Below are 11,456 nucleotides of genomic sequence, written 5' to 3' on the forward strand. Positions count from 1 at the left end.
GAAGATGCCTCAAAGTTGCTGGAAACTTCTTTAAACAGCCGAATGCAAATCTTCGCTCTGCAAGAGTTTCTAAAGTTAAGGATATTGTAGCGCATCATTTATTTAGAAGACCCTAGATATTCGTTTGAAGAGTTAAGCTAACGAACAGCTCGACATTGTAGTACTGCCAGTTTTTCTATATCGGTTTTGTTTCCGTTCCCCCATACTAATAAGCCGTAGCTAAGGTGTGAATGTACAAGTGAAAATTACAGTTGTCTGACGAGCTTGACAGGCCTGATAGAAACCTGATATCCTTCTTTGATAGCATAACAGACGGCATGCTGACCCAAGATTCACCGAGCTTTTTTATCTCTGGGGCTTCAACAATCTCCCTAGTTAGCCTATCTGTTGACTTGTACATGATGCTGGGGTTTTCAAGTGAATGTGTGCACCAAAATCCTTAAAAAAGTACTTGACACCTGCCTTGACCAGTCGCATGTCAATGATCCTTTTGTCCAGGAATTCAACGACCTTTATGAATGTATATCTATTCTTTCCACCGATTATAGTCGTTGGTGTTAACCTTCACCAAGGAAACATAATATATTGGTAACGCGGACCCGTCTTCGTGAAGCTGTCCCTGTGTAAGAGCTTATGTCAGGCGACCCAGCTGGTTGTGGCACCCTGCAATCAAGACGACGCTTGCCACTGTTAGAGCTATCGACGCGTCATTAAAAACAACAGGCCACCTTCACAACCCAACAGGCACCCTTACATAGTCGGACCTCCATCATTACCTCAAGGTAGTCCATTTGCGGGCGTTTCAGCTTCAAGGGACCTCCCGGTGTACCGAGCTTGGCAAAGGCCGCGGATGTGCACCAGAGTAATACCAGAGACAGTGCTACCAGTTCTCCCATCGTGGGTCTCATATTTTTAAATCGTGCAGTCTTGCTCAATTCCATGATCGCCATTCTTCCCAGGAGTACCTGAAATGAGACATTGCGGTAGGATTTCGAAAATATTGAACATTTTGTATTGTCGCGTTCACACATCCGTACCAACAACGCAGCACTTCTGTGCCGCTATCTCAAATAAGCGTGATCTCTTACGAGCGGGAGTTGATATGTAGTCACAACATAAGAATTGAGTACAAGCAAGATACGAAAAAGCAGCCATGGAATTGGCACATCTGTGGCAACATAGAAAAAGCGCCATGGCCATGGCACGTCTGTAACAAACCTGTACCATCTGGAGTGCTTTTTTCAATTGTACGCTAGACTTGTTGAAAAATAGGTTCCTGTTGTTTTGCCTGAAATTTCTATTAGTGGAGCGCTGATATATCCACCTTCCGCAAAATTTGCCTCGACATTGAAGCTGCGTCGTGAAACCAGCAAAACAATACATAAGTTCGCGATAAATTTAACCTCCTGAATTAAGAAAAAGAGATTCAAGCCACATAAATAAGCGAACGTAATATAATGTCTAGGATATGCAGACGCATTATATAAGAATTTTGTGCAAGCGCCTGTTTAGCTTTCGCGTATTGATTGGAGCAATATCCCTCTGCGACGGACACATGTGATAAACAGAAGGGCGCGATAATACCGTACACAAAGATAATGGACACGGGACGACGCGAGGGGTCGTAAGTTCGACTCCCGGTGACAGAACATTTTTCTTCTAGTTTTTTCTTTGCCATCTGTTAGTCTTTTGCGTCATATCCGTGATGGAAATACGTCAATGGAGCCATGGTGGACCCCGGCACAAAACACTTTCGTTAGAGTGTACTAGAACAGGGGAGTGCTCGGAACGAGCTTCGAAAAGTGAAGCCCAGCCTGTTTCACATGCGAGCGACCGAGCGGCGGGGTCCGCAGCGATCGAGCGGCAGCAGGACGCTCGGACGCGGCTTCGTTTCACATGCACCGCTTTTGCGCGGCGCGCGCCTCTGCGATGCGCAGTGATGGTTGTGGGAAGCGCCCGTTATCCGCGGGTTTCATTTCTCCGGGCTCGCTTGTTTTGGTGCGCTTGGGTTGCAAGTTTCACGAGCCTTCTACTTCGGTGATCGATTTTCACGCGCCTAAACCTTGAATGATGAAAATGTGCAGTGTATCAGAGTGCAATTAAACAACTTCAGTAGTCACGTTTATTTCTGTTCCAGCTTTCTTTTTTTACCACGCGAGTCATGTTGCACGCCCATACACTTGGCCATAGAAAAGCAAAAGAAAGAATTTGTTTTTGGGGTTTTAAGCTTTCACAGGGCTTTCGGTGGCTTTTGGTCTCGAATGCCGCAAGGCGTTGGTGCGCCGTATGGGCCGGCAAGCGGATGCCAACGGCCCAGTCGACGACATTGTGGGTTTGTGAAGGAGCTCGTCTCTTTTTTTTTTTTTTTTGCCTATGGGCATTCTGCAGTAAACAGGCGGCGGCATTTGTCGTCTTCGGGGTACGTGACCACTAAAAAAAAAAGGAAAAGAAAACAGTAAACTGTTCGAACGTGCTGCACCAGAGTAGTAAAAAAAACTGAAACGTCTACTGCGAACAAGTGCGGAGTGTCGTAGGTTCCCCCTGTCCGGACCTATGTTGGTGTCACGATTAGATAAAAATACAAAATAACAAAATGACACGTGCAAACGATTTGTCTGCTTTGATGGAAGCGCAGTAAAGAACAACAAAAGGAAAAGAACGGCGTTTTCTACACTGCCAGCTCGTTGCAGCGAATGTCGTCTGCTAGGAAACCGAGTCGGAGCGAGTTCCTCCCGGCGCGCGCGGCTGCTCTCGTCTCCATCCCTACGGTCACGTGCTCCCCGCGTCACTGCTCCCCCATTGGTTGACCTTGGGCAGCCGCTCTGCCGCTCGCGAATTTTTCCAACTGCGGCGATCTCGATCGCGCGTCCACTGGTCGCTCTAAAAAACCTGTTTTTGGGCTTCCGCGACGGCAGCCGCTCCGCTCTTGGAGCAAAATCGCTGCATGTGAAGCAGGCCTGTTTCACATGCGAGCGACCGAGCGGAGGGGCCCGCAGCGATCGAGCGGCAGCAGGACGCTCGGACGCGGCTGGTGCCCCCCACGTCACTGCTCCCCCATTGGTTGACCTTGGGCAGACGCTCTAGACGCGCTGCCGCGAGCGAATTTTTCCAAATGGAGCGAACAAGATCGCAGCGTCCTTTGGTCGCCCTTAAAACCTGTTTTTGGGCTTCCGCGACGGCAGCCGCTCCGCTTTTGGAGCAAAATCGCTGCATGTGAATGCGCGCGGCTCCGCCGAAGTGGTGCAGGGGAAGAATACCCTCTTCCCACTCAAAAAGCCCGGGTTTGAATCGCAGCTGCAGACGGTGGGTTTTTATTCTTAGTGTCACCTTTATAGCTGTATTGGTTTTCCTTTGCTTCTAAAAACTAGCTTCAGTTGCTACTTGTTGGTTTAAAAAGTAATGCAAAATGTGTAGTGAAATAGAAGAAATTTGACAATGAGCGCAGCTGTTTGCAGCGCCATCGGCCGGGATTCAACAAAAACGTAAACTATTGGCTCCGAGTTTTTTGGGAAATACGCGACTCGAAACAAGATTTCACATTTTACGCCACGTGGCATTTTAATATTTCGCGGGCTTTCTTCTTCGGCCACAGAAATTTGCACGGAATTGGTACGTTCCTGAAGAAAAAACCACGCTTAGACGACCCTTAAAAAAGACTACAGATGGCTCATTAACCATCTAATAATTAGGAGACTTTTCGTGTTACTGCATAGTTGCTGCAATTGCGGAACAGTATATTTCTGGATAACTCACAGGAATGTTATCATCTGTCTTCATAGCGCTATTTCCCCTTCTCCACAGATCGCGGCCAGCATTGTACATCGCGGCCAGCAAACGTTCCCCTTTCTACAATTGCGGTCTTTCCTTATGAACTGCTCGAGCACTCTTCAAAATATTCGCGTTCCAATTGTTTACTGCTGTGGTTACTGAGCTACAAATGCAGTTGCGAAGCCACATGGCTCATGAACGTGACATAAATACGGATGTCCGCGCATATGATGAAATGCAGGACTGCCAAGCCCAAAAAACTCATCGACATGTGCAATCACAAAACTATAACATCTCTTTATTCGTATGAATGCGAAATGTAGCACTGAGCAACGGTACAGAGTCCAGACACAAAGTAAAATGTAGTTTTTTTAACTCACTATCGTCGATGATAAAAACGTTACCTTTAGTAAAAATTAACATGGGCAACCGATTTTCGATTCAAAACGCCTTGCACTATAATGAAATCATTATCCGTCGGCAAGAACGTAGCCAGAAGTTATATTCGGAGGGAGGGGTGAGGGGGGGGTGAGGAAGGTGCAACCACCCACCCTTCATATTTGTGTGGGGGTTTTTACGTGTGCGTGTATATTGGGAGCGAGGACATACCGTGGCGCCGCCATGCGGAGGCATCCCTGTGACGTGCAAGGTTGGATTGCTCCGCCAGCCCTCTCCCACTCAGCCAGCAGCCGCATTTGCGTCTGCTTGTTTATTATTATTGTTGTATCTCACTTTGAGGAAGACAGTAAGATACTCCTACGGCTTCGACACTGACTGTACGAAATCCTAAATAACTGTTCAGAAAAAAATATTACGTCCTCATAATGCCTTAGACAGCGTCCTGACTGCCGGCGTCGTCTGCTATGCCCACAGATATGGAAACCACGAGGGCCGCGCACGCTGATTTTGTAAAAGGTAACGTTGCGTCGAATGGGCTTTAGCGCGTGCTTGCGACAAAGAAAGATATTTTTGCTGCAAGAAATGCGGGCAACCGTGCAACTTCATTCATTGTAAGTTCGCATATAAAAACGGGCCGCGGTTGACACGACATGCATGGGCAAATTTACATTCCTAATTAGTACACATAGCTCTATGAAGCACGACGACAGCGGTTTCTCCGCTTTGTGGGAAGCAATCCAGTATGCTTAGAGATTCATGTAGCCGCAACCTTTCTCATATGATTGGAGACGAACGCACGAGAGCGATATGTCCGCGCGCCTCATTCAGTGTTGTAGCTAGATAACATTCCACATCAGTTTGTCTGCGGCACGATTTTAATAGCTATCTGTTGCTTCTCATTACGCGAATTTTCTAAGGTTGTCACATGTACGGTGCATTTTCGATCGCCACCGAGCCACATCGGCATGAAAATTTTTGACGATTGACTCCGTTATCCAGCTTGCACAAAGGGGCCAATCGCGATCGAAAAAAAACGGTCCCGATCGGGCTCGATTGCGATAGCAAATGTACCGTGTGCCGGCCAGCCGTACTACTTGCGCACTTGAACGGCCATGCTGCAAGGTGTAGCTTACCGTTGTCTAAATGGCAATTTTATGTTGCAGTGAAAATACCAGCGTCTAGCATTTATAAAGCTTCATTCATAAGCAGTATGACACTTCGTGGCTACTGTTAGAAGGTGAATCAGTGTTTGAAGCTGGTCATGTTTTCGCCTGTAGCGTAAAACACTATATAGAAGAACAAGTGACACTGGCTATGGGCTCATTTTACAGAAAAAATCTATAAGCAAGGAAACGCATGGGCTGAAGTCGAGAGTCTGACGGAAACTCGTGTGGTCGGGAAAAGACACGAGGACCATTAAAATGGACACGAGGACGAGGGGAGGGGGGGGGGGGGCAAACTGCGGTGGAAGTTGCATCGGCGAGACAGGTAACTTCCAGCAAAGACTCAAGTAGCACGTGTATGACGTAAGAAATGTTTCATCGAACGCGCTGTCCGAACACCTGGAAGCAACTGGCCACGAAATAGACCGGGATAAGGCACAGATAACGGAAAGAGAAAATAACTGAATTTCTCGGCTTTATGTTGAATCTCTAACAATTTAGACAATGGCGCGCACGCTTAATCGTCATGACGGCAACTTTCAACACATGTCCGCACGTTGCCTACGTCCTATTTTAAAACATACATAACCGGACTGTTTTCGCCTTCATTTTTAACAGTGAACAAGGCTCCCGTGCGGGAGCCGGAACATCTGCTTTGATGAATATTCGTGGTCGGTGTCCACTTTAACACCACAGACTTGAAATAACAAAAAAGGAAGACAGCTAGGTGACAGCGGCTGCATGCTCGTGAAAAACAGGGTGAAAGCTCACGCCTGGCTCCTTCGCGTACGTAGTGCACTGTGGCACGGAGCAGAAAAGTACCAGGCGCCGATAATTTTTACTGCACTTTTCCGGATTGTGTAGTCTCTGGGGGTCCACACAAAAGAAGTGAAAGCAAAGCAACGCTGTTCAAAAGCGAAAACACCGCGAAATCGCGGTTAAAAACAACAAATTCAACCGTCCGCTTCTCTTCGCCAGAGCTAGGCGAGGTCACGTGATCCAACCCTGCACGTCACAGCGATTGCAGCGCCCGCGTCTCCAGTGGTGGGCCTCGCACCCAATATCCACATCTACAACATAAAATTCCAGAGGATGGGGAGAGGGGTATTCGCCATATTATGTCGGATTTATAGAGCTGTGACTAAAACATCGGGCCTGCATATAATTTACCTGCTCGGTCATTGCATATTGATGGTCTCGACTCTGTCAAGGAACACGTGTACATTGCGAAATTGCAGAGTTGCCGACATTCCAAGCGTGCACGCAAATTTCTTTTTTCTGCATTGCGTTCAAATTTTAAAAAGCATGCACGCAGTTCTGAGAGACGGTGAGAGAGATGGCTTTTTAGTGACAAGTAAAATGGTTAGCCACAGTATATTCGCTTACATGCTATACTGCAGGGGATGGGGGGGGGGGGGGAATGGCTTACGAGAGTGTGGGCAGAAAACTGTAAAAAAATAAAAAAGAAGTTACGCCGCTCCATATGTACTTGGCCTGCAGTTCAGCCTCACCTCATCTGCCAACTGTACATTTCAGCCGGTCTCAACGTACGACCAGATACTACCTCAGTACTCTCAACTTACGAAGCTCCACATTAATGAGCTGCCTGTGACACGCAAGGTGATCCATGACATTACCACCCCTTCCGACCTGTCGCCGCCGGTTCACGGAGGCTTGATGTTAACAGCTTCCTAGTCACCCGCATTGTGTTCGAGCACATGCTGCTTCACCTCGACGTTGGTCATCCCTCCTCCAGCGATTGATCATAACGTCTTCATCTGGTACCAGTGGAGTTACTGTATATGTCCCCCCTACACAGTGACACTAGGTACCAAAGAAAGAGAGTGGCGACTGGCCGCTTTGTGGTCATTACCGAGCTTCACTACTGTGTACCAATATTTCCTTCCCGATGTATACGCGACTTCGGCACTCGAACGAGCTAATATCTACAGCAAGATCGCTTTAATGGCTCCCTGCCACTAAATTTCTATCGAACCTGAAGACGGCAGTTTATACCAGATTGGGTCCATTTGAGCTCATCTATATGCCTTGTGGCTTCACGAAGGAGGCCGAAGTTTTATAGGCTCTTAGACGACGCAACGCGCACGCACCGTCTCCCGTTCATTTTCGTCGACCTTGACAGCATTTTCATTGCAAGCCGCACAAACAATATGCACAAAACGTACCTTCGCGCTTGCCTCCATACCGTTCCATATGCACGTGTCCTTTTTTTCGCGCTACCTCTTACTTACAAGCACCTTCGCCATCTTTTTGAGAGCCTGGCTGAATGCATGCTGTACCTTAAGACCCATAAGTGCACTTCTGCAGTAGAAGCCCTGGGCTTTATCCGCCATCGCAATTCATACCACGGCATCAAGCCACTTGAATCACGGGTGCAAGGTATCAAAGGCTCCCTTCTCCAGCTTCATTTCGAATGTTGCACGAGTTTTGGGGGCATATCAATTTTTTCAGGTTCTTCAAGCTATCCTGTTCCATCTTCAGCCGCTTTCCGACCTGGTGCGTCGGGGCTTCAAAAGAAAACACCCACATGCCACTGGTACTTCGAGCACGAACAGTCCTTTTAGGCCACCAATACGCAGATGACGGCTGCAGTGCTACTTTATTCATGTGCTGTCCGATTCGCCAACTCACCTTGTGGTAGGCACATTGAACATGCCATTCGGTGCAGTACCGCAGCAGCACGATGACACAGATGTGGAAGCCACTGGGTTTTTCAAAGCACATGAAACCTACGGCTGCTTTCTAAAGTACTTGCGGGACAGATGTCGTTTATGTGTAGTGCTATGAAGAATTTTCGTTGTCTCCTTGAAGAAGGCATCTCTTACATCAGGATTGACTACAAGTCATTAACGTTGCTATTCAATGACAACAGTTCCTCGTACTCAGAACGTGAGCTTGCACAACTTTCCTATATTTTCTAGTTTTCTAAGGACACGCGCCACATCTTTAAAGGGGTCATGAAGCACCCCTTGGGCTGGTTGAAAAAACACATCCTGCGGAAAGCTGACACGGCTATGAACTGCTCTGCCAAATATTACAGTCGTGCGCGCCGCGTAATGGCCACAAGCGGAGCGCGAAGTTGCCGTTTCCCCAGGCACCCTCTTTTTAAACAGAGGCCGGTTCTCATTCTCGTGGGTGGGCGGGGCGTCTGTCCGTTTACGTCGCGGATCTGTCAGTTTACGTCGCAAGAGACATAGCATGCTTATTGGCCGATAGCCGACGTAAATCGAGAGCGGCGTTCGGATCAGATGCGCTTCTTGCCGCGGGCTGCTGCCACTTGCCGGCGCCGCACTCCTCAGTACACGGTAGCCGCACTCGCGCAAGCGAATCACAGCGGGAGAGCGATCGCGTTTCATGACGCGCGCTGACGTAACTTCTTTCCCCCATGCCATCCCTCCCTGTCTAGCTTCCAGTGCGCTCGTCGGCACGAGAAAAGAGAGAAAGCGCTGGGAGCGTGCGCCAAACCCCCGTACTCCGCTGATTCTTGACGGATTCGAGAAATTTTTGCGGCAATCGATTCGGGAGGCAGTACACTCCGATACTGAGGTCATTAGATCATTACTTGGAAAAGTGGTTCATGACCTCTTTAAGACCAAACATCAGGCTGCTGACGCACTATCGTGGATCCTTGCTGTGCCTGCTGCCCCTTAAGATTTACAAACTCTAGTCGCCATCAAGCAAACCGACCCCTATCGGCGCCAATGGAGGATAGAAGGGTCCCCACTCCAGCTGGCGGAAGTGCGCTTCCGCGTGCAACACTGGTCACGTGCGGCACATCGCAGGCAGCCTATCGCCCATTGTTGTCGCATCGGTTTCGGCGAATGATAATAAAATCTCCTGCATCTGAGCATTGCGTAGGCTAATCACGGACCGCTTCATCCCGGCCGCGGCAGCTGCATTTCCGATGGAGGCGAGAATGCTTGAGCCCCATGTACATAAACTTAGGTGCACGTTAAAGAACCCCAGGTGGTCGAAATTTTCAGAGCCCTCCACTACGGCGTTTCTTATAATCATATCGTAGTTTTGGGACGTAAAACTCCAACAATTATTATTCAGCTTCTGATAAGCTTCAGCGCGCAACACGCACAGTAGAATTTATTCTGGAAATGACGCGGCCACCAAAGATAAGGGTAGAATCTTCGATGTCATATGTAAATTCCGACGCGCCTTACCACAGATCAGATTACCGACGGCTGGCGCTCTGTTCGTTGCTATCAATGTACAGAGAGATCCACTGTTAAAGGGAACATGCCTTGCACTGCGTGCAAGGCATGTTCGGATTTCGCTCTCTTGCAAAAGCATAGTTCCTTAAATCTGCATAACACTACCGGTGGTTGACAGTTGCGACTTCTTTTGACAAAACAGTGCCATGCACGAACGAAGTTTCCTTATCCAATTGTCGTTAGAGGGCCAGCAATATGAACGGTGCCCATTCGAGTGTTCCCTTTAACAGTGGACCGTACTGAACGTACAGCGTGTGTTGCTTGTAGTTTGACTTTTCGTTTCCTGGGCACGAGTTCGCCCAATAAAGAGTTTCGTCTTTAATTGCCCAAGTGCCGTATTCGTCGCCACGCCCACGTGACAATATTTATAACGCTGCATTACTTTGTGACCGTGCTGCGTTATTCCCAGACGCAGCAGGCTCCGACGGGAACTGCATTGCTGTGTTAAGTATAGCCTAGCATGTTTTAATGCCAATTTACTTTTACTGCCTGCTGTGGCGTTCTAAACATTCTTTTCTCGTTGAACGCAATTTAAATCGCATGAATGTACGCCATTCACAAGTCGCAACAATGGAGATGTTAGGGGCTAGAGAATAAGACAGCTCACAACTTATTTTTCGCAGCGAAATGCACCTTATTTAGAGACCTATAACACAAAAGGCTTACTAGGAACAGCGCTAAATGGCTGTATAAGGGAATACAGCACACGCTCGCAGACTAACCACCAGATCTCGCTTGGAAGAACGCGCATATACCAGGAAGCGAGGAACGCGATGCGTGCATTGTTAACATCTGTTCCGTGAAACTAGATGCGTGCGTCATACACAGGAGGGACGCTCTCTTGCGTAAGCGCGCCATCACTATGGTTTAATGAAAAAAGAGCTCAAGTATGAACAGTTTGACCGTCCGATGGATTCACTCAGTTGCCAGTTAAGGGGTTGCTTGATGCGTTATTCACTTGGCGTCGATTGTGTCGGCTCAGGATTCGGCTTTTATCGAATAACGGCGCAAGTTCGCAAAACGCTACATGAATGGCTCGGTTTTTACCGCGTTCGGTCTCCAGTGTATCCTACGTAGTTTAAACCACACGATATCAAATGTTGACTTGTCGCTTAGCGCTCCTCATAGCAAGCTAAAATCTATGAACAAGCTCAACTGCAACATTTCTGCTAAGACAAGACTTTGCAGAGAAGCAAACGATAACCAATAAGCAGCCACACGAAGAGTGAAAACACACAGCTCACCTTCCCGCTTCCTGCTGTCACTTCTCAGTTGTCCTTTGCCGGGCTGATGCGATGTGTCCAACTACGCTGTTTTGATCGCAATCTGCAATGCCTCTTGAGGGTGACGTTTCATAGCGAGGCGCGGCCGCCGCACGCAGGTGCGCGGTGCTGCGCTATTTCGATAATTTTTGAATAATTGGTGCAAGAGCAACCATGCTACACCAGCCACACAGGTGCGAGCTGCATACAAAACACGCATGACGCAGTTCAAACGTATGTCATGCTTGCCACAAGGACGCACAAATCCGAATAACATGTGCCGGATACGGGTGCTTATGTTCACCGACAATTCACGAAAAATAAGTCACTTGTCTTGGATTAGTAAGAGGCTCTACGGTGGTAGTTTTGAACATAAAACAGTGGAAAAAAATATGGTGCTAAAATGATATTTCATTACAAACGTGTAATTTTTACAAATTGATGAGCTCTGTACTATCGTAGTTCCTAGAACGTGGTGGTGACTTAGGACGAACTAAAAAAATTCAGTTCAGCAAATATTCCAAATATCTTACTCGAATATAAATGAACCCGCCATGGTCGTCTGGTTGTTAAGCTACTCGACTGCTGACCCAAAGGTCGCCGGATCGACTCCCGGCCGC

At 47.9% G+C, this 11,456-nt stretch overlaps 1 protein-coding gene across 1 annotated transcript in view; it reads right to left on the minus strand.

Annotated features, from left to right (window-relative positions):
• The window catches only part of LOC119384944 (uncharacterized), a 51,431-nt gene extending 40,444 nt beyond the window's left edge, over positions 1-10,987 (minus strand). The window contains exons 1-2 of the mRNA XM_037652557.1: positions 10,819-10,987; positions 777-965 (exon numbers count right to left, since the gene is read on the minus strand). Of these exons, the coding sequence (XP_037508485.1) occupies positions 777-950 (174 nt within the window). The 5' untranslated portion in view covers positions 951-965; positions 10,819-10,987. The remainder of the gene's footprint in view (positions 1-776; positions 966-10,818) is intronic.
• Between the last annotated feature and the right edge of the window lie 469 nt (positions 10,988-11,456).

Source organism: Rhipicephalus sanguineus, chromosome 3, assembly GCF_013339695.2.
Source record: "Rhipicephalus sanguineus isolate Rsan-2018 chromosome 3, BIME_Rsan_1.4, whole genome shotgun sequence".
Classification (NCBI taxonomy): domain Eukaryota; kingdom Metazoa; phylum Arthropoda; class Arachnida; order Ixodida; family Ixodidae; genus Rhipicephalus; species Rhipicephalus sanguineus.